General features: G+C 40.3%; 1 protein-coding gene across 4 annotated transcripts in view; it reads left to right on the top strand.

Annotated features, from left to right (window-relative positions):
• POLA1 (DNA polymerase alpha 1, catalytic subunit) overlaps positions 1 to 23,992 on the top strand; it is a 303,907-nt gene that overhangs the window by 154,100 nt on the left and 125,815 nt on the right. For all 4 annotated transcript variants that reach the window (XM_085008764.1, XM_085008765.1, XM_021080571.2 and 1 more), the window contains exon 34: positions 1,104 to 1,235. In XM_085008764.1, the coding sequence (XP_084864890.1) occupies positions 1,104 to 1,235 (132 nt within the window). The remainder of the gene's footprint in view (positions 1 to 1,103; positions 1,236 to 23,992) is intronic.

Consider the following 23,992-nt stretch of genomic DNA (forward strand, 5'->3'; position numbering starts at 1 on the left):
AATACATGGACCAGCCATTGGCAAATGAGTCGGCAGCAGAACCATGTAAAACCTTGAAACTGAAAGAAAATACATCCTTTATCTAAATTAAAAGTAATTATTTTAAGTTAATTTGGACAAACAGCAGATGTTTTGCATTTTTTTGAATCAAAACAAAGCAGTCTTTGGAAGCAAGTGCAAGGAAGAGGCAGACACAGATCAGCAATACTTGCTAAATCCTTGAGTTTTGCTTCATTACAGCTGTAAATAAGATAGTTAATTGCATGGAGGCTTGACGACTTGCAGATGGGCTAACTGTGGAAGAGCCGATGTCAAGCTCTAAAATCTCTTCCACCTGGAATTGCTTAGCGTGTCGGGTAGGGTTATGTACCAGATTGGAGCAGGAAACCAAGATGTTTAAGTATCAAGAAGGAAAACAAATGCTCCAGAAACCCCAACAGTTTTCCAATATATGATATTTGCTTTGTCTTTGTTTAAAACAGAATGCTTTTTCCAATTGCTAATAGTTCATTCTTTCACATTGTTACTCCTCCTCTCCCCTCCACCAAGTAAATACACTTCATTTTGGGGGCTGGGGGGAGTTAAAGAAATTTTAGTTTTGCTAGGCTGACAAGTGATTTTTTTGTGGTATAACACTTCATTTTTAGGCTTTATTCTTAAAGTTAAGTTGGCAATGTGAAGCAAACTTATCATCGTTAGTGCTCTTGCTTTGTCTTCAAGTATGGAATGACTAAGTGCAAATTTAAATTTTTGATCATTATCTCTTAGAAGGATGTTTATTTCCCGTAACAGGACTTCAGTGGAATTTTCAGAGAGGAGACTATTTTATCCATAGAGCCTGTCATGTATTGAATGTAAAAAAAAAAAAGAAAAGTGATGTCAGGGTTTTCCCTTTGGCTTTGTAACTCCATTATGATGGCAGCAAGAGTAGAAGGTAGATGTGACTGAGGTGATCTTTGAGAGGAAAGTGGTTGAGAAAATAGGGTTAAAAACTTCCCAATAAAATGCATTAGGAATATTGTACAGCAGGACAGCATGTGAGGTTTTAAGCACAAGAAACCTTTTAAAACCTTTTGTGTACTTGTCTGTCTTGACTTCTGTAGGGAACCGATATGGAGCCCAGCTTATATCGTTGCAGTAACATCAGTTGTAAGGCTTCACCTCTGACCTTTATGGTACAGCTGAGCAACAAATTGATCATGGACATCAGACGTTGCATTAAAAAGTACTACGAAGTAAGTATCCGTAATGAGTTTCTTCTATATGCAAGGTCTGGAGTTTGCTTTAAAATAAAACAATATGGTTTTATCTTATAGGCTTTTTACGAAACTAAAATATTGAAAATACTTTGGAGGAAAATTACTTGATTTTTCTAATGGGTGTTACATCTCATTAATGAGCAGTTTTTGTAGTAATGAATTTTTTACTTTTAAGGAAAAATGAGAATATAATCAATATATTGCTGCCTAGAGGAAAAGAAATTAAATGGTCACTCCGATCTTTGGGCAGAGGAGGAAAAATCAATATTGCATATCTTTGGCAAGTAGAGCCGTAACGTCACATGTGGTGATTTTAGTAAACTAGCTAACACTTTGTTTTTATGTGATGATCTAAACCATTTCATAGTTTAGTTTTCTAAGGAAATCAAAATAAACATCTTTTAAATTTAAATGCAATTTATATGGCATTTTTAAAAGAGAATGTCTAATTTTTATAAATACATAGTAAAAATTCCAGAACAGTGAGTGAGCTGTCTGCATTAGACATCTTTCAAAGTTTGTGTTTTGTTTTTAACGCATTTCACATGAATGAGTTTTTTTCTCTTCAAAAGTAAAAAAAAAATTTTAGAAACCTCCTGTTTCCCACTTGCTTTTTCTTGGTGTTTGATTATATCCTTTTTCATCTGTACAAAATTTCTATTACTTGAAAGTTCACTGTAACTTACATAAAGAGGCTACACTGGCAAGGCATTTCCAAAAAATGCTCAAGTTCTGTTAGATAAGACTCATGACTTTGATAGGTATCATTCTTTAATTTTCTACAGTTTTTTTTTTCTTTAAAAGTGCACTCATTAAGGAAGAATCAAATATTAGACATTAGGATGAAGAATGAAAACAGTTCTCATATTGTGACTTTGGAGTAGAATAATTTGTATTTGTCAGGAAAAAAGGTCGATTGGTCTGAATGTATTTTTAAAATAACAGTTGGGCTTACATTTTGGGAAATCTGATACATTTTAGTGAATCATCCTGTGCTGCACTTAATGAACAGTTGGATGGGAATAAAGGTTATCTGTGGGTTCACATTCCACAGTAGATGAAATGTTCAGCACGTGAAACGTTCGGCCTTTATTTAGCATGAAGAGCCCAAATCAAAACTATTCGGCTAATTTACAGAGCTCATTGAGCAGAGCCCAATTCTTAACTCTTGGGAAGAATTCTGAGTTTTCTCTCCATGTTTAGTCTATCAAAATCTTCACCATGGAAATGTTAATACTAGAAGAAGCTCATCTATTTCCTTCTCTAAGGAGGGACAGTCTGTTTTGACTAAGTTGAGAATAAGCAGAAAAATGATCTTCTGTATAGTTAGAAATCTGCCCTAACTGAAAGATTGATTTCTAACCTAGTTGTGTATGTGTGTGTGGTGATGGTGGTGGTGGTAGTGGTTATTATATAAGTATGTTTCAAGCTCAGTAACCTATTTTAGGCAACCAGACCTTTAACCCAAGGTGTCTATGGCGTTCGCTTTAATTGTCTTGTCTACAGCCATCTCACTAACAGCAAGGAGTGGTTTTCCTATAAGCTAACTGCCCACTTGACTGACCTTCCCCAATAGATGTCTAATTCAAATACCCAAATGTCATTCCTAAAGCTGAAGATTGATGTGATTGTCCTCAAAATTAGGAACCCCTTTCTCTTCTTAGGCATGTGTGATTGTCTGGGAGAGAAAGAAATCTGTTACTTGTTCTTGTCATGGCCCCATGGATGATCAAATGTTTCAAATATTCTTTAGATCAGAGCTCTTCTACAGAAAGCTCATGCACCTCCAAGTTCTACTTTATTGGTGGAGTGTTCTCTTTCTTCCTGACCCCTTGCTTAAATGAAATTTGCGACTAGAGGGATATGGTGTTGAGTTTCTTTGGTTGTTGTGCCTCAAGTGATACTGATTACAGTTAGTTCAGTGTGATATACCATAGTGATGGTAATCCAGCTGGAGACAGACCAAATGTACAGGAGACAAGACTATTATTGGTAGTAAGTACTTAGATTAAGTGACTCTTCTCTGAAGCTCCAGACCAAAAGAGTTTCCTTCTATTTTGCAAGTTAAAACATGCTAGCCTCGGGGCATGAAAGTTACTAGTGGACTTAGAGCAAGAGTCTCAATATTTTTTTCATTTTAGTCTTCGAATCATTGAAGGAGAGGAACAAGATACGTTGAGAAAGGAAGCATCTCCATAAAGAAGGAGTTTTAGTAAGGCAGTGGAGGAGTACGGTACTTGATGAAACACTGTAACTTGCCAAGGAAGGTAGTTCTAGATCACCAATAAGTCTGCTTGCCGAGAACAAAGGGGCCCAAGTTTAGGGTAACAAAGTATATTTCTTAATCACCCTTGAAAAACTATACCACATATTCTGTTATTTTCTGTCAGTGAATAAACAGTACTAACTAAGTGATACAACAAACTTAAACAATTTTGAATATCTGAGAATCAGTCTATATCATACCATACTGTTTTAATATTGGCTCCTTTAATAGGAGAGGAAATGCTTTTTTCTCTCTTTATCATGTAGCAATAACTGTTTCCTTTGGATTCTTACTTCCTAGAACATTTAAATGTCAGTATACATTGAAATATAAGAAATACCAATCCAGGATATCTTAAGTAATATACTAATTTCTTTAGGAGGAAAACAATTCTAATGGTTTATCTTGAGATTTGATGAAGGATTGGAAGACTTTGAGGCAGCACAGAAAGCTCTAATTCAGAGTGGATTTCATGCCCCGGTCCTAGTTGGTTCCTCTATACAAAGTTAAAATTGAACTGGTATTTTTTGAAAATCATAAAAGCCAGTTTAAAGACTGTATCTCCAAGCTTTTAAGGATGTTTTTGAAAGACTCTTCTACAGTGAAAAATTGATATATGTTCCCCCTCCCCTTAAAATCTGCCTCAGAAGAGCAAATAGACACACACACACAAAAGGGGAGAGAAACACTAGCTAATCTAAATTGGGAAATGAAGAGGGCTTTTTTTAAGCATGAAAATTTCATCATCTTGTCAGCTGGCAGAATGCCTGCTGTGTGGATTCACAAAGGCTAAGAATTACACTTTCATGAAATTTTCCTCACTAACTGCCCTGGTTAATTTGAAAGATAACCCACTGTTCTAATTCATTCCTCAATTGGGCGGTGCAGGTTTTATCTTTGATCTGACAAAGCATTTGTGTTAATCGTTTTGGCCCTCCACTAGACACTCTTGGGATTGTGCTTTTACAATAAATGTGTCTGTGATAGCTCTTTAGTCTATTATACTTACAATAGATCCATAGAACTGGTAATTAATTCTCCACTGCTTTGGAAATGGGAAGAATAGGTGTAGCTCTGTCAAGTGCTGCTGGGAAGTTTGTTTAGCTGGTTCAGTTTTGAAGTGTTCCCCTCAGCCATCCAGGAAGCAGCCGCAGAAGAGTCTGAGATTGAGATGCTGCCTACCCTGAAGATTTGCTAATAATGGGAAACCTGACCCCTCTTGGTACCTGGGAGGGGGGTAGTGGGTCATTTACTCTCATCTCAAGAACTATTAGTTATAATGTACAGTAAACCCTCATTTTAATGCTTAAGGGGCCATTCCTTTCTAAAGGTGGATAGTCAACTAAAATAATGCTCCTCAATTCTCACTGACAGCTTAGGCAGGTGTTAGAGTGTTCCAGGGGGGCAAAATGGATTCCTCACCAGCCTTGTAGTGTTTCCAGCCATTCGTGAAGGAGCATTACTTAGAGCACTTGACCGCAATTATTAAGCAGAGGTATTGCTGGCCCTCCATCTAGAAACATTAGCAGTGAACAGCTAGTCAGTGCTGTGCGTATGATAACCATTATTAGTTGCCAGGACCAGAAAGTGGTGGTTGAATTCCTGGGAGATTTGCTACTGTTTTGACAGTCTGAAAATTTTCCTGAAGTAAGCTTTCTGAGGGCAGGGACTGTGCTTTCTTTGGTGTCTCATCTGTGATCTCCTCCGAAGCCTCTTGCTCTCAGTAGTGTGTGCACTTTAATGTTGAGTAACCAAAGGAACGAACAAATAAATAAAGGTTGGATTTTCTCGTTTTGTCTTTTTTTTTTTTTTTTTTTTGCTTTAAAGGTTGGTACCGCAGCATTTTGGAAGTTCACAGGCTAGGGATCGAATGGGACCTGCAGCTGCTGGCCACAGCCACAGCCACAGCCACTTGGGATCCGAGTTGTGTCTGTGACCTACACCACAGCTCACGGCAGCACGGGATCCTTAACCCACTGAGCAAGACCAGGGATTGAGCCCGCATTTTCATGGATTCTAGTCGGATTCATTTCCGCTGTGCCATGGCAAGAACTCCTTATTTTGTCTTTAAATTCTTTTTTTATACTGTCATATTGGCAGAAGGTTTAGTTCCCAAAACTCTCAGGCTTACACAAGTCTCCACAGTATTTTAAGGTCAGGAAGGCATTGCTAAAGCCTTGTGTCACCATGTCTTCTCTATTTAATGTCATTGATGACTGTTGACTTCAATAAGATATGCCCATCTCCAAGTTCATAGCCTGAGTTTGTTTTCTTCCCAAGCCAAGTATCAGGCAAAGAGGTGTTGACCAGAAATATTTGTATCACGATGCAAAAATCAATTGTGCAGAAGTGTACTTTCATTGTCCTGATATGAGAGTCTCACTCCAGCTCCAGAAGGTGGCAGAGAAGGTGTATGCCTAGCGGTTCTTCTTCTACAGCTCCTGCTCTGTCCCTGTATTTTTCCCATTTTCTTCTTACTTCTTGAAGTCACATTTTTAAAAATCTCTCTTGGGCCCACTTTAATGAGGAATTACAAAAACAACGTCCAGTGTCACTTGCCTCACGATGCAGACGTGTGTGAGCACCTTGTAGAGAAGGGAGCGTTTGACCGGCACTGCTAAGCCTCTGCGTGTGGCTGAGTCCCTGTAGGGAGCGTTTGACCGGCACTGCTAAGCCTCTGCGTGTGGCTGAGTCCCTGAAGAGAAGACACACACACCCATGAAGCGGAGTGGGATGTTGGGTAGTGTACAAAGAATCCATGTTCATTTTGTTTTTTCACCTTAGCAAAAAAAAAAAAAAATGCAAAGCAAAACAAAATGCTTGTTAATTTTGGAGTGGCTACGCATTCCTCAAAAACAAAATTAATAACAGCCACCAAACATATGTTGTTAAGCCAGAGACTGAATCAGAACTACCTTTTAAAAAAAGGGCAGGGAGGGCAGGGAGAAATACTGGTGAAAATATATATATATCTGCTCCACCAAAATACACGCCCATTCAGCATCACAGGCAACAGAATCCGTGGTGTCCAGCAGTGCTCAAAGGAGGACTGTTTCTTTGGGATACACAGAGCTCTCTTAGTAAATAAATCCGCCAGATTAAAACTGAAGCAGCCTCCCATCCCATTGCCACCTCCATCCCCCCACCCCATGTAATTCACTAATAGGGCTACTCTTACTTCCTTTGCCTTTTGCTTTTCAAGTGTAGCAATACATTGTAACAGCTACATTGTGCAGGTGGATCTCAGGGTTTTAGAGCCCTGCAATGATGTTCGGTAACTCTCTGCTGTTCTGCTGCAAACATTTGGTGTTCAATAACCCTCAAAATTTCTCATTTCTTACCTGTGGTGATGTGGGCTGATAGTTTTTAGGTTGTAGGTTGCAGTGTGCAGTAGCCTCACAGGTATATTGGTTCAAATAGTTTAAACTCTAAGTACCAGTGGAATTATTGTTTATTTCCTTGCCTCTGCTTTTATATTTGGAACATTTAAAAAGAATAAATTGGGTTTCTTTTTTGTAAAGACTCTTAACAGCATAATTATAAGTGGTACAAAAGGCATGCAAAGAAGCAATAGATAGCCATCCCACCCGTTCAGCACCACAGGCAGTGCAGTCCATGCCGCCCAACGGTGCTTGAGGAAGGATCACTTCTTTAGGAATCCTTAGAACTCATCCTAAATCTTATTAAAGCAGAGCAAAAAGGACATACTGAGAATTAGTATTTCTTTTTTGCTCCACACCACTTGGTGGGTAAGCTAAGTGTAAATGAATACCATGGTCACCAATTGCATTTTTTAACTGTAGTATTTTAATACCGGGGCCCATTGTCAGAGGGTTGGTACATTTTTATTAGTGACTGGCTGTTTTTCTTAGGTATGAATATCAAGCAAGCTGATTTTGAGTCACATATAACATTTTGCTGCTATGCCATAGTGCATTCACACAGAGAAACAAAGAAACTTGGGATTTGGTGGTGGTTGGAAGTAGAATCTAATTGTAAATAAATTTATTATTGTACAAATATAAGTGAATGACATGTCAAATCTAGTCCCCTAAAACATGCTGGCTGTGTGTTCTACACAAACAGCATACTATGGTATGAATATTAGTTGTTATAAAGGAGTTCTAGTTAGCAAACTGGATCAGGTAATGGCCCTATATGCCACCTGGCTTTTTTTTGGTTTTGTGGGGTTTTTTGGCCGTGGGGTGTGGCGTCCTGATGGAGGATCTCAGTTCCCAGACCAGGAGTGGAACTTGGGCCCCAGTGGTGAAAGCGCTAGTCCTCCGGCTAGACCACCAGGGAACTCTCACCTGACGTTTAACCTTCATAGCCTAACCAGTGTTTTCTTGTACTCTCAATATTTATCATAACACCTCTTTATCCTCTTCACTTAATCGTAACCTCATGGCATGGACTCTATTTAGGGAGGCGCAGGCGTAAAGTTTGATCTTCAGGAACTAGCGGGGAACCCATGCCAAATTCTCAGGTGTCCTGACCTCAGGGAACATTGACCTTAGATGTTTCTGCAAGGTCTGAGATGGGCCATAGCCCCTTTGTTGCCCATGTCTTTCACGGCATATGCATACTTCCGCCCAGAGCTTTCTGTTAGAGGTGGACGCAGTGGTAGCCACAGCCCTTGCCTTTTCTTTTTTTTTTTTTTTTTATTTTCCCACTGTACAGCAAGGGGGTCAGGTTATCCTTAAGCCCTTTGCCTTTTCTTTCGTCATGTTGTGAAAGCTTAGCACTTGATTATATCACTTTTCAGACCAGCCACTGCTGGCCTTGCAATACACTGTGAGGTTTTGTGCTCTTACACCCAAGTCAGAGTTTCTGTCTGGTTGCTTAACAGTTGTGTAACTTGGACTAGTTACTGAACTTCTCTAAGCCACAGTTTCGTAGCCTATAAAACTATAGTAATAGTACCTGGCCTATCAGGTCATAAGGACTATGTGAGATAATGCATTTGAAGTTCTTAGTGCTGGAGTTCTCATTGGGGCTCAGGGGGTTAAGAACCCAACTAGTATCCATGAGGATGCAGGTTTGATCCCTGGCCTTGCTTGGTGAGTTAAGGATCTGACGTTGCCGTGAGCTTCGACCTAGGTCACAGATGTGGCTTGAATCTGGTGTTGCTGTGGCTGTCATCTAGGCTGGCAAGCTGCAGCTCCGATTTGACCCCTTAGCCAGGGAACTTCCATATGCCGCAGGCGTAGCCCTAAAAAGAAAACAGAAGTACTTAGTGCCTGGAGAGCGCTCATCATTATTCCATTTTGTGGTAACGGTGGCTGAACATGGCTGGGCTCTGTTCCTTTGTGTGCTCATACTCCTGGAGAGTCCTGGGCTGAGGCCTCGCTGCCCCTGTCCTCTAGAGGCATCCATCTGGAAGCTGCTGTCGTCTTGCTGCTCCCCCTCACCCATCCTGTCAGATCAATACCGCACTGTCCTTCCTCTGGGCGCCCCCTACAGTTTGCCACCATGGGAGTTTCCTTCATGGTCTTGGTGACCATGGTCCCAAAGTCAGCCAAAAGGGACAGTGGCTAAAAGCAAGGAAAGAACACTAGGCTCTAAATCCTTTGAGGCTTAGCACCCAGTTTTGTGCCGAAGTTGGTTATTGCTCAGTAAAAAGTTACTGAGCAAGTCATGATGTTCTAAGAGGCTGGTGCTATCAAGTGACTTTCCCAGGTTACGGATGGCAGCATTAGGACTGACCATCCTTGGAGACCCTAGGCTGGAATTCTGCTCATGGTAGCTAGTAAGACGGCTATTGATGAATAACAAGTTGCTTGCCTTTCTCTCTTTAGTCACATAGTAGGGTGCCCAGAGCCCTAGGCAAGCGCATTACAAGCTAGGCCAGGCCATAGGGCTGCCAGGGTCAGGAGTCCAGCCCCCTGGTGAAGGACCAGCTCAGCCACTAAAGGGACACCTGGGGTTTTGGCAGCTTCTGATACGGTTCACCTCCTCTGAAGGGAAAATTGGAGGTTTTTTGAAATGCTCAGGAAATAGCATAGGAGTTGTCAGATATCTGAAAACAGGTGGGTAAAAACAGAAACCTGCTTGTGCCAAAACAGTAGAATTCCTTTTGGAGTTAGATTTCTCTAACCTTGTGTATTTAGGAAAAATTCCACTTCAGGTCTAACTCCAGTCATCCAGAGCTACTGTCTTGTAGTAGGGTGAGAAACTGAACCAGAACAGATTTCATTTAACCTTTCAAAAGTGAGATTCTTAGACCATTGACCTTGACTTCAAGGAGCAAAACAGAACTATCCGTTCTCTGCTGTACATGTAAACGAGAGAGGCAAGGAGGGCCCCTCAGACAATGGCGGTCTCATACTTGGCTTGCCTAGAAAGTGTATGTTATGGTTCTCATGTGGAAATCAGCCATTTATAGATAGTTACAGATACGAATTTCCAGATTGTTCTGTCTAGCTTAGTCTTGTGTTAAATAGAATAATCGTATTTCTGTTCAGGCAGTTAGTTCAGCTGCCTTTCCATGGTACCACAGAAAAATTCTCAAATCCTGGGATTCCAAAGAATAACACTACTAATAAAAATTGGAGGGAGTTCCCTGGTGGCTCAGCAGGTTGAGGATCTCGTGTTGTCACTGCCGTGACTTGGGTCACTGCTGTGGCACGGGTTTGATCCCTGGCCCGGGGACTTCTGCATGCCGTGGATATGACAAAAAAAAAAAAAATTAGAGCATCAGTATTTCCTAATTGGTGGGTGTTGGTTTGTTTTGGAGTTTTGAAAAGCAGTTTATAACTTTATATCCTGGTTCAAAACTCATTTGACTCTTGGTACACCCTCAAAAATATTTTTGGTTTCTACTGTGCTTCAGCATATGATAGTTTTGTGAAGTACATTATCCAGCTTATTTCCCGAAAGAAGGATCTCGGGATCCTTGGCTATTGGAGATGCTCTTCCTGATGCTGGGAACCTAGGTGATTTGCTAGCTCGGCTCTCAGGAGCCTTGTGTAGTAGGCCTTCAGTCTCCATCTCTCAGCAAAGAATGTTCCAGAATCATGTAAAGGAGAAAACTAAATCTGCTCAGGATTTATGTCTCTATGTATCCTAAAGATTTAGAAACCATGTAGATAAAGTCACAGGTAATCTTTCGAGGATAATTTTCTTCAACTGCAGCTTTCCATCTAGTGACATTCAAGAGCCACTCCTTTTAGGAAGTGATTATCAAAGAAAGATCAAAGGAGAGCGTAGTGTCAAGAAAGACCTGGAGTTCCCACTGTAGCACAACAGGATCGGTGGCATCTCTGCAGTGCCAAGACCGCAGGTTCAATCCCCAGCCCTGGTGCATTGGGTTAAAGGATCTGGTGTTGCCACAGCTGTGATGTAGGTTGCAACTGTGGCTCAGATCTGATCCCTGGCATAGGAATTCCGTATGCTGCAGGGTGGCCAAAAAAGAAAGAACGACCCACCTAACACTACATTTACAATAACCAGGACATGGGAATAACCTAAATGTCCGTTGACAGATGAATGGATAAAGAAAATGGAGTACATATATACAGTGTATTACTCAACCATTAAAAAAAATGAAATACTGCCATTTGCAGCAGCATGGATGGACCTAGAGATTATCATACTAAGTCAAGTCAGCCAAAGACAAATACCATGAGATCACTAATATGTGGAATCTTAAAAAAAAGATATAAATGAATTTACTTACAAAACAGAAATATACCTATAGATATAGAAAACAAACTTAGGGCTACCAGAAAGGATAGAAAGGGGGATAAATTAGGAGGTTGGGATTAACATATGAACACCATTATATATAAAATAGATAACCAACAAGGATCTCCTCTTTAGCACAGGGAACCATACTCAGTATTTTGTAATAACCTATAAGAAAGAAGAATCTGAAAAAGAAATTATGTATGTATAACTGAATCACTGGTGCCGTTCACCTAAAACTAACACAACATTGTAAATCAACTCTACTTCAATTAAAAAAAAAGTAAAGACCTGCTTAACGTTTCACAGCAAAATAGATCCTCATGCTGATCCATGTTTGCAAAGTTACAGAACCGTGGTTCTCAAATGTTTCATTCTGTGGGACACTGCACACTCTTAAATTACTGAGAATGGCCAAGAGTGTTGCTTATGTGGATTATATGTATTCATATTTACTAAATTAAAAATCAAAACTGAGACATTTACAAAGTATTAACTCATTTATGAGTAACAACAAAACTATAACAAAAACTTTTGATGCGAAATAACCATATTACAAAGCAAGATAATTTAGTATGAACAGCCTTGTTTCACGTTTTCGCAGATGTCTTTGATGTCTGGCTTCAAAGCCGGCTGGATTCTTAATATCTGCTTCTGCATCCATTTTGTTGTGATATGTTGTGTTGTTTTAGTGAAAATATATGAAGAAAATTTGGCTTCACACAGGTAGGTAGTTGGAAAAGGTAGGAGTACCTTTTAATTCCCTTTTCCATTAATAGTGGAAAAGTGTCACTACACCAAACCTTGTAGCATGGTAGTTTCTTAAAAGTTACTTCCAATGTGGAATCTGAAACTGTATCAATAAACTTTTTTACTCTGGTATATTAAAGTCCATTATCTTAGGTATATGGTATATAACCTTATATTTCTATTGTTCAAGTATTTGACAGTGATCATATATTATTTCGGGGGGTGGTATTGCTTACATTTTGAAATTTATGTACAGTACGATTCGCTCTTTGAGGGACAGTATTATGGGTTGACAAATGCATAGAGTCATGTTCATCACCCACACTCTCTTCCCACAATTCCCTTGTGCTACTTCTTTGAGTTGCAGTTTTAAAATAAGTTCATTCAAATGGCCAACCTCATATATCATATGTTGATTTGTGCCACTCTTGCTTATAAAGTGTCATATTTTCCATCCATGGCCTTATCTTCCATCTGCTGCCCGCACCCACCCCCCACCTCTGTACCACATATGCTGCTGTTGCTAGAGGTGTGCAGGATGAAACTTTGTCATGTGTGTGTTTCCTTGCTTAGCCAGGAGTGGGGAGGGACTTGATCTGTGAATATAAAATGAAATTCTAAAGACAGCTCCCCCACAAAGAACACTGAAGAAAAATTCTAAAATTTCCATTGAAACTTCATCACAAGAGAAATAGCAGCTCTCAGGATTTGAGAAAGAAGACTGAGTCGTATCTTCAACTCGTTACTTTGGTTCAGTCGGTCATACAGACAGAGAGAACCCCAGCAGTATGAGCAGCAGGGTACTTTCAAGTATTACTCAAGTACTTATAGTACTGTATCCACTACTCCAGCTCTCTAGAAATGAGACCTTAATATTGAGCCACTTAAAAGGAAAACTTAACTTTCCTATATTTAAATGTGCATCCATTTTAACCTACCCATGTCTATAGAAGTTCGTCATTTTACAAATTCTGGCACATGATTACGTATAACCACTGCCACAGTCAGGATACAAAATAGTTCTGTCGGCCCAAAAAACTCCCTCTTGCTATCCATGGATGATCACACATTCCTTTCCACCACTAACTCTGGCACCTCTGCATCTGTTCTCAGCACCATAGTTCTGTCCTTTCAAGAATGTCATAGAAATGGAATCATCCAGTACACAGGCTTTGAGAGTCTCTTCTTTCATGTAATCTGCTCCTTCTCTTAATAAATATTGTTCCAGTGTATGAATATATCAGTTTATTTGATCTAATTACCCATTGAAAGGTGTTTGGGTTATTTCTAATTTGGGGCAGTTATGAATTTAGCTTCTGTAAACATTTGTGTGTAGGGTTTTGTGTGAGCATAACTTTTCATTCTTATAGGTTAAATACCCAGGAGTAGAACTGCTGGCTCATATGTTAGGCATATGGTTACCCTTTTAAAAACATCGGTAAAGTATTTTTCAGAGTCTCAGCACCATTTTTCCTAACCACCAGTGATAGATGAGAGTTTCATTTTCTGGGCGTTCTCATCAGCACTTGGTATTGTTGATTTTTTTTTTTTTTTTTTTTCTCTTTAGGGCCGCATCTGCAGTATATGGACGTTCCCAGGCTAGGGGTCCAATTGGAGCTGCAGCTGCTGGCCTTCACCACAGCAACACCAGATCCAAGCCACATCTCCAACCTATACCGCAGCCCACAGCAATGCTGGATCCTCGCTGAGTAGGGCCAGGGATCGAACCTGCATCCTCATGGGTATTAGTTGGGTTTGTTACCCCTGAGCCACAGCGGGTAATTTTAATTTTAGCCATCTAATAGGTGCGAGCAGTATCTCATCATGGTTTAAATTTGCCTTTCCCTGATGGTTAGTGTGTTTGTATTTGTGGTCCTTATACCATGTTTGGTGAAGTGTCCAAATTTTTCCCCATTTTCATATTTGGATTGTTTACTTATGGTTGTTTTAAGTTCTGTACATATTCTAGATACAGGTCCTTTGTTTGATATGTGATTTGCCAATATTTTCTTCCACCTACAGCCTTCATGTTCATTATCTTTTTTTTTTTTTTTTTTTTTTTTGTCTTTTTGCCATTTCTTGGGCTACTCCCTCGGCATATGGAGGTTCCCAGGCTAGGGGTTGAATCGGAGCTGTAGCCGCTGGCCTACACCACAGCCACAGCAATGTGGGATCCGAGCCGCATCTGCGACCTACATCACAGCTCATGGCAACGCCGGATCCTTAACCCGCTGAGCAAGGCCAGGGATCGAACCCACCACCTCATGGTTCCTAGTCAGATTCGTTAACCACTGAGCCACAACGGGAACTCCCATGTTCATTATCTTAATGGTATGTTTCACAGAACAAACATTTTACATTTTGATGAAATCCAATCTATCAGTTTTTTCTTTTATAGATCATGCTCTTGGTTTCATGTCTAAGAACTCAAATTTTACATCTAGAACTATGATCCATTTTGAGTTAATTTTTGTGTAAGGTATGGGGCTTCGGACAGCATTCATTTTGGGGGGAAAATCTATGTAAATCCAGTTGTCCTAATACCACTTACTTGAAAGACTGTTCCTGCACCTTTGAATTGCTTCTGCACCCTTGTCAGAGACCACTGAGTGTGTCTTTTTCTGGACCCTCTGTTTTTCCCTTTGCCAGCACCACAGTTTTGATTACTATAGCTTTATAGTAAGTCTCTTTTTTTTTTGGGGGGGGGGTGGTTTATTTAGGGCTGCACTCCTGGCATGTGGAAGTTCCCAGGCTAGGTGTTGAATCTGAGCTGTAGCTGCCAGCCACAGCCACACCTACAGCCACGCTAGATCCGAGCTGCATCTGTGACATACATCACAGCTCACAGCAACACAGGATCCTTAACCCACTGAACAAGGCCAGGGATCAAACCTGTGTCCTCATGGATACTAGTCAGATTCATTTCTGCTGAGCCATGATGGGAACTCCTATAGTAAGTCTTAATATACTGTGATTCCTCCATTTTATATGTATATATCTTTAAATGTTTTAGCTATTCTAGTTCTTTTGCATTTCCATATTAAATTTGAGTCAGCTTGTCTTTATCAACAACCGAATAATCATGCTGGGATTTTTGTTGGAATTGTGTTAAATCTATATATTACTTTGGTGAAAATTGTCATCTATATTATATGGAGTCTTCTGATCTGTGAACATGGTATGTCTCTCCTTTTTTTTTTTTTTTTTTTTTTTTTTTTTTTTTTTTTTTTTTTTTGTCCTTTGAGGGCCACACCAGCAGCATGTGGAGGTTCCCAGGATAGGGGTCTAATTGGAGCTATAGCCTATGCCACAGCAACACGGGATCCGAGCCGCATCTTCGACCTATACCACAGCTCATTGCAATGCTGGATCCTTAACCCACTGAGCGAGGCCAGAGATCAAACCCACACCCTCATGGTTCCTAGTCAGATTCGTTTCCACTGCACTACGACGGGAACTCCTCTCCATTTAAGTCTTCTTTTCTTGCCCCCTTTCATTTGCATTTTGTAGTATTAAGCATACAAGTCCTATATAAGTTTTATTTATACCTAAAGGAGGTCATTTTGGGGAAAGTTTTTCTTTTTAATTTTGGTTTCCAGTTGTATTTCCTACTATATAAAAGTACAATTATTAGAATTTTTTTGGATATTTCTATAGTTCAGAGAATTATAGTCAGTTGCTTAGCTCAAAAGAATACTGAGGACCCATGAAACATTAATAAGAAGCTACATAAATATATAATTACTATCTAGCCCTTAAAATTTATTTTATAAATCTGTATTTATTAGCCATATAATAGTGTTGAGTTTTTTGAAAATGCCAGCTTATATAGTATAATGTGACTTATGTAAAAATTGTGTATCTATTCTTGAAAAAAATTCTAGAAGGATGTTTACCATATGTCAAAAACTATATCTGGGTTGTGAAACGTTTATGCGAATCTTATTTTTTCTGTATTTTTTTCTCTATTTGAGTATTTTGCCATAAATATGAATACTTTTTATCAAAATAATGAAGCTGTTTCGGAGTTTCCATCGTGGCACAGTGGTTAATGAATCCGACTAGGAACCATGAGGTTGTGGGTTCAATTCCTGGCCTCGCTCGGTGGGTCGAGGATCCAGCGTTGCTGTGAGCTGTGGTGTAGGTTGCAGACGCGGCTTGGATCCCGCGTTGCTGTAGCCCTGGTGTAGGCCGGTGGCTATAGCTCCGATTCAACCCCTAGCCTGGGAACCTCCATATGCTGCAGGAGCAGCCCTAGAAATGGCAAAAAGACAAAAAAAAAAAAAAAAAAAAGAAGAAGAAGAAGAAGCTGTTTCAAAGACAAAGGAGAAATTAAACAGTGCATTATAATATAGTTCTTACCAGTAAATGAGGATAGTATAGATTAGAGTCCTATTTAAGGTACTTTGAGAATTGAGTACTTGCATCCTAGAAATCTTGGTGTTGCCCCAACCATTTTAAGATTGTAAAATTTCATAGAGAAAGCCAAGAGAACATTTTTAAGACAGTTGGAACATTCTGAAAATGCTGCGTTAAAAGTTTTTTTTCACCACAGTGTTTCTTTTTTAATCATACGTCTGTATCAAGCAGACAGTGCAGGTTAACCTTGGCTGCACATTACAGTCACCTCTGTGGGTTTTCCGAAGAGGCTCTAATGGCTCAGCCCATCTTGAAACATTAGGTTAGAGTTTCTGAGGTGGGCAAGGGCCCTGGTGTTCTCCGTGTGATTACTAAACTCTTCAAAAAATACATATCGATGAATTCTTATGTAATGTATAAGAACCACTAAGTATTTTAAATGTGATTTCTTCATATGAAATATTTCATTATTATATATGACTTCTGTATATTCACGTAGTTCATATATGAAGATACGAGAATAAAAGGTATATAGGCTTTCACACCTCTATCAAGTTAAATATGTCCTTGAAAATGAGATGGGAATTAAATTTCTAAAACAAGTTGTAAGTGACCAAAATTAATTTTATAAAAGTAAAAAACCTGGAGCATCTTTAACATTTCAACTTTTTTTGTTTTTTTGTCTCTTTAGGGCTGCACCCACGGCATATGGAAGTTCCCAGGCTAGGGGTCGAATCAGAGCTGTAGCTGCCGGCCTACACCGCAGCCACAGCAACGCCAGATCCGAGGGGCATCTGCGACCTACACCACAGCTCATGGCAACACCGGATCCTTAACCCACTGAGCGAGCCCAGGGATCAAACCTGCCTCCTCATGGGTACTAGTTGGGTTTGTTACTGCTGAGCCATGACAAGAACTCCTCCACATTTGTTGGTGAGAATTCACCAGCCTTGTTAAGTCTTCAGGTGTATCACTGGCACTTTACAAATGGTGGATAATTCGCATTGCTCAACCTTGTCTCTCCTCTGGTGTGGATATGATTGTATAGATCTGGGCTGAGGAGTATTTGTGTGTAGAAATGTCATCTTCCCTGTATCATCTCTTCTAGGAGACCTCCTGCATAATGATTTCATGACATCATCTGATCTTGCGTATGCTGAGACATTAAGTTCTTTACAACATTCAGGTGGTTCTGAGATCTTCAGTCCTGTCACCACCTTCTCAGTCTTGACGGTGACTCACCATAGTAATAGAGTAGTTTTAGCTTCCCTTCTGTAGGAAGTGCAGAGTTTTGCCTAGGCCTAGAACTCCATGAGCAGGACTCAGAAATCAAAACGGGGTCGGGGAAATGTGGGTCAGTGGGCACAACGTTGCAGTTATGTGGGATGAATAAGTTAGAGCTCAGTGTACAGCATGGTGGCCACGGTTAATGATTCCATATTGAGGACTGGAAATTTGCTGAGAGGAGATTTCAGGTGTTCTCACCACGTGCAAAAAAGAACCAACTCTGTGAGGAAAAGATAATGTTAACTGGCTTGACTGTAGTAAGCATTCCCCATGCATATGAAATCTTCCTGTTGTACATGTGAAATATATGCGAGGGTTATTTTAAAAAATAAAATGACAGTGAAAGAACTGGGGCAGTCCATAGGCTGCATTTCTTAGTGTTCCTCCTAGGAGTCAGATGACAGGAATGGGATTCTGCAACTTCCTCAGTATGCAGCTACTTGAATGAAAATAGAAAACTGTCCATCTTTTTAAATGTTTGGGGATTTTTCAGGGTCCCTATGGGAACTTGGAAAATCTTGCAAACTGGTTTACTTAGTTCCCTGTCTGTAGGGCTGTCAGGAACCCTCCTCCCTAAACACCTACCAAAAGTATTGAATGTGCCTTGAAGTAAGGGACAAGTGATTTGAAGAGGAGTCCATTGTGTTAATACACATTGTATATTACGCAGTGCATTGCAATTTTTGAAGCGTTTTCATAAGCTCACCTTATGTGTTCCTCATAGTAATCTTGTGAGGCACACAGAGCCATGCCCTCCAGGAGGTCCCAAATCAGATTAAGAAGCCCTCAAGTTACCCCCGTTGGATGTCGTGGTGCCATGTATTTCTCCTACCATCACACAGCCTCTTCCTCCATTCCCACTGCTTTAATGTGCTTCTTGGTCATTTTAGCTTTCTAATTGATCTTTCTGTCATGGCCTGTTCCCTTGTCAGTCCATTCTCCACACTCTTAACAGGATCACCTTCCCACAATAACATTCATGAGGTCATCCTGTAGCTTAAAAACCTTCAGTGGTTTCTCATTTCTTAGAGATTCAAATCCCTTAACATGGCGTTAGTCCCCAGGCTAGCCTCGCCACCTTCTTCTCCATCCTTACGTTGCCATAGGCTGTCTGCCCGCTGCCAGGGGTAGCTTGGTATTCCTCCAGGTCCCCGTGGGCCTCTCTCTCACCCTCCCTGCCTTCACTCCTATCTCTCCTCTGCCTGGAACCTGCATCCCACTTGTGCTGCTTCGCTTTCAGGGATGCAGTCTCTGGGTAGCCTTCCTCCCTCAGCTCTCTAGGCCGAAAGTCTTCCTCTCCTCTGTGTCCGTCCATTGCCCCTGTGCACCCATGGGGACACCTGTCGCCATACAGCTGGTGGTGAAGACAAGCTGCCCTCTTGTAGTGCTGTGTTTAGCTTCGTGTCCCTGGAACAGAGCAGAGCTCCAGGGACATGGGGGACACAGGACTGGTTTATTTGAGCAAGGGTGTGATTTTTTGGAAACTTCAGAAAGACTGTGGGTGCCTTTTAAAATAATTAAGTAAAAATTAATAAAAAATGATTCCCCCCCCCTTTTTTTTTCTTTCTTTGCTTTTTTAGGGCTGCATCTGTGGCCTATGGAAGTCCCCAGGGTAGGGGTCGAATCGGAGCTGCAGCTGCCAGCCTACACCACAGCCACAGCAACTCGGGATCCAAGCCAGTTCTACGACCTATACTATAGCTCATGGCAACGCTGGGTCCTTAATCCACTGAGAGAGCCCAGGGATTGAACCCAAGTCCTCATGGATACTAGTCAGGTTTGTTACCACTGAGCAACAATGGGACCTCCCTTAAATTATTTTTGACTCTACACTCAGTGGACAGTATTTTCTGGAATGTCCATTTCAGTCTCTCTCATAACTTAAATTTCAGCCACCTTATTAGGAATCTCAAGTAGTTGTGTGTGTAAGGAAAGACACACATGAAGAGTGTGTATTTTCATCTTGAAAGATGGCTCTGCTTCTTGAACCACAGATATGGTGTTGATCTTTCCTTTTATCTAAGTTAGGCTGCTTAGCGGCAGGGCTGGTTTTGAAATTCCTGTTGGGATAAACTCTCAACACTGGGCAGTCATACCTTTTTCCTGTTAACAGTATAGCTGAATACCCAGAAATAGCGCTTTGAGAAGCCCTCATGCTTGTGTATTTTTCTGTTTTTCTGTGCTTTTCCATAGCCCTATCGCATACAGATGTGCTCTTGCAGGAGACTGACTAATGGGGCCTAGTTGATTTTTGCGTCCTGTTTGGAGAGTTCTCTTAATTGGTCATCATGTGCTCAGTGGTGCTGGTGACACGTTAGGGGATATCAGGATAGGTAGGAAAGTGGCTGATAATAGAATGTGAAATCTAGACTTCTGGAGAAGGCCTTTGAAAAGCTCACCCTATCCAAGTTTAATCGCTTCAATTTGTGGTACAGAATTAGATATTTTTGGGCAATAGTGATATAGTATCTCATTTCCATTCTGAAGTTGGTAGTGAAAGCAACTCTGGGAATAAGCTATAGCAAGGGAGTGGATACAAGTTTAGGTGACTTTTGTCAGACCATCATTAACAGTGGATGGTGTAGCTGTTTTGTTTTGTTTTTTTTTTTACTGTTTTCATCCCTTTTCCTTTAATAGAATGCAGTACAATTCGCAACCCTTAAACCTTGCAAAAGACAACCAACCAGATAATAAACCAGAAAGAAAAGGGAACTCACCCAAGGCACACAGCAGGTAGCAGCTCTGTCTGAGCAGAAGTCCCTCCCCCGTGTTTCTGTTAAAGCCAAGAGTCAGGCAAATAGCTTTGGTGTTTCACTTTAAAATCAAAGTTGTTTTATCGTATTAAACTGCCAGGACCATGTCTTCTTGACATGAGACCCCTGAAATGCCTATTAAATGCCGTGGACTCAGCAGACATTCGGTTTTATGTGAAGTCACACACACTAGAAGCGTCTAAATTCCCCTTTCTCTGTTTATAAACATGTTTAAGGACAACTCATTTTCTAAACTCCTGTTTCACCTGGCTCTCTGGTGACCTCGTAGGTGCCTTCAGGCAATCATCACAGAAGTTAATGTCTAATATCTAACAGGACATTTGTTTTATAGGAAGAAAGACTGTTTGGAAGAAGCAGACTAGGTTTTGGTAATGTTAAGAAAAAGAACCAGATGTATGTTTGGGAAGTTCAGGGAACCCTTTTGTTTGTTGAATTATACCTTAAGCACTTATGTCTCATTGTTGCCAATCCAGAGAATTTGTTACAAGCCAAGTTTTGAGCTGCATAAACAATATGATGTGTGTGAAAACAGGTTCTAAGCAGTCAGTCTTTTTTTTTTTTTTTCCAGCTGTGGAGCTAAATGTCCTTTGTAAAGATTATATAAAATGGATCTTTATGTATGTTTTTCTAAAATTAGATTTATGATCTAAGGTTTTTAAAAACTGATAATGCTGGTTATACACACACACATATTTTTTTTAAAGTCAAGAATCACTCCTTTTTTTAAAGCAGACAACCAAAATAAGCAGTTTGAAGAGATGGATTTAAGACAGCAAAATTGTTGTATCTTCAGCTGCGTAAAAGAAGTACTGTACCTTGGACCAGAAAACGTGTATTAGCGATGGTTCGGTTAGTGACTGCAGAAGCAAAATAAATACCGTAGTGTAAAATACAGTTCCACATGACAGCGTGCTTGGCTAGCACCAAATATCAGAATTTAGGGAGCAGTTAGCACTAAGATGTGTTCTGCTTCTTTGCATGAAAATACATTAATAATGATGTCTTAAGAGTTCTTTGTTTCTTATTGATTGCTAGTAGCAAGGTGTTTGGTCAGGTTTTGTTGTTGATATCTGTTTGTTTTCTGGGGCGAATGAGGGAGGAGTGTTTGTCATAAACCTGTTCTCCCCACAGTTGCCTTATTTCTCCTCTCCAAAACTTCCACTGCCCATACAGTCGTTGCGGAATAAAGATGCGTTGTTGTTTATTTTGGATGTGGAAGATTGATCAGAACATTGCTTTTTAACGTGAAATTACAGTGTCATGAGCTAAATGGTAATAAATTCACTTGCACAGGGATATGTTCTTCCTTCTGTTAATCTTTAAAAAGTCTCTATCTTCAGAAAAAAAAAGATAGTCTTAAGACCCCAGATTGCAAAAGCAGTGCCACTTCTTCTGAGAGCTTTGGGGCAATCCTCTGATGTGTAATTGCTTTTACATCAGTCACAAGAGAGAGACAAGAATGCGCTTTCCTTGAACTTAACAGTTTGGGCAATTTTCTATAATCCAGTAAATACAAATTGTAGCTTGATTATTCATCTACGTCTGTCAAGCAAATTTTAATGGATGAATGAATGAGTCAAATCTATGCATGGAAATATACAAATGTGCAAAATATGGGTCTAATTACCAGGCTGCTGAATTTACACAAGGTCAGGTAAACAAGGCACCAGTGTAATGATTATTAATTGTTAATAATGCCTTTGGGAAAACATTCACATTTTCCTTCTGAATACCTAACAGTTTGCCTTTCTAGTCATTTTAAACTCTGAAAATTTTAGCTGGTCTGAAAACACAAAAACATTTTTGCCCTATTTTTATCCTTTCCCTGTAATTGCCTTCTAATTCTTTTAAAATAATAGTAAAATATAATACGTTTTTCAGGACCCTGTTGAAAATCACAGTTTAATATGATGGCGAGAGAATTAAGGGGGGGGTAACACTCCCACAGCAGAATGAAATAGCTGCTGTCTTTTGTCTTCATTGAAGGGATGAGCAGGCCCCGCCATCCCCCACCCTCTTTTTCAAACATAATCGACATTCTAAAACATAAAACCAAGGTGGTAATAAAGGAAAGGAAATCAAAAGCAGGCTTTTTTCCCCTCTATTTACCATAGTAAGTCAACATTTGACTCTGTCTTGATATTCTATAAAATGAATGTTGGAAAAAGAATAATATCAATGAGTAGTTTCCCATCGAAATGCCCAAGGGCTGAAATAATTGAGGGAGTACTTGCCGAGGTTTTTCTTAGTTCAGTAACTCTTGATCACTGTGCAGTTTTGTACCAGTGCTATCATTAAGGGCTCTCCATGTCTGGAAGGACACCCCCCTCTCCCGGCTTTAATCCAAAAGTCATAAATTGTAGAACTAACATGTCGTCTGCGGGTCACCCAGGCGAAAACACTGCATCTTGAGAAATCTATCTTTCTGCCACTGTGCTTTGAAAATCTTTTGAATATTTTGCATTAATGGTACTGGTGCAGTCTCTCGCTGGGCTGTCTTCCTCACAAGCTCTACATGCACACAGTTTTCCCCATGGCTAATTTAAACGTTCTTCCCTCTGTTCTAGGCCTTAACTGCCCGCTCCACACCCGTGTTGAACGTCAAATGAATACAGCCACTTTCCTTTGTGCTTTTTTCTTTAAGTATTTGTAAATATCACTCATATCTCCCTTAAAATTTCTTTAAGCTCTGTCATTGATGACTCAGTCTCATTTCTTCAGAAATTTCAGCTGTCTTTTTTGGGTTTCAGGACCAAAAAGACCAGAGACTTTTTAAATCATGGGTGCCCTTTGTAGGTTAGATTATGCTGTCTGTATAAGCTGGAGGGATTTGGACTGTGTTCTGACCTCAGCTCCTGTCCTCTTTTGTAGTCCACTCTAGAATATAGCAGGCACAATTCATACACACTCGGGGGTGCTGGAGTGGCTTCATTAAACCTCTGTAGAATCATAGCCATTCCGGCGTTGGAGACGTTATGTAATCCAGCCTTCCCTCTCCACAGACCCTCCCATCCAACGACACTATCAAATCCCCATTTTTCCAGTTATTTTCTTGCAGCTACCAGGATTGTTCTCACCCACTTGCCTTCTCTGTTTAAATTCTTCTCAACCTTCTTGACCCAGACTCATCTCAGTTCCGGGAAGCCTTCTGTCACTTGACAACTGTGGGAGGTTTTTTTTCCTCTGAATTTCCAACTCTGAATGTATAACTTATCTTAGTTTCTTTTATACGGTCTTTTGTAGTTCTCTTATTTCATTTGGCAAATAATTTTGTTACCTATAAGTTATTAGACCCCTAGAGAGCTGGAGAAAGAAGACTAATTTTTTTTTTTTTTTGGTCTTTTTGCCTTTTCTAGGGCCGTTCCCGCAGCATATGGAGGTTCCCAGGCTAGGGGGTCCAATAGGAGCTGTAGCCACCAGCCTACGCCACAGTCACAGCAACGCGGGATCTGAGCCACACCTGCAACCTATACCACAGCTCACGGCAACGCCGGATCCTTAACCCACTGAGCAAGGCCAGGGATCGAACCCGCAACCTCATGGTTCCTAGTCGGATTCGTTAACCACTGAGCCACGATGGGAACTCCCGGAAGACTAATATTTTTTGAGCT

Source organism: Sus scrofa, chromosome X, assembly GCF_054392235.1.
Source record: "Sus scrofa isolate SSC_HxYL_T2T_F1_AM1 chromosome X, Sscrofa_HxYL_maternal_Yorkshire_Landrace_v2.0, whole genome shotgun sequence".
Taxonomy (NCBI): Eukaryota; Metazoa; Chordata; class Mammalia; order Artiodactyla; family Suidae; genus Sus; species Sus scrofa.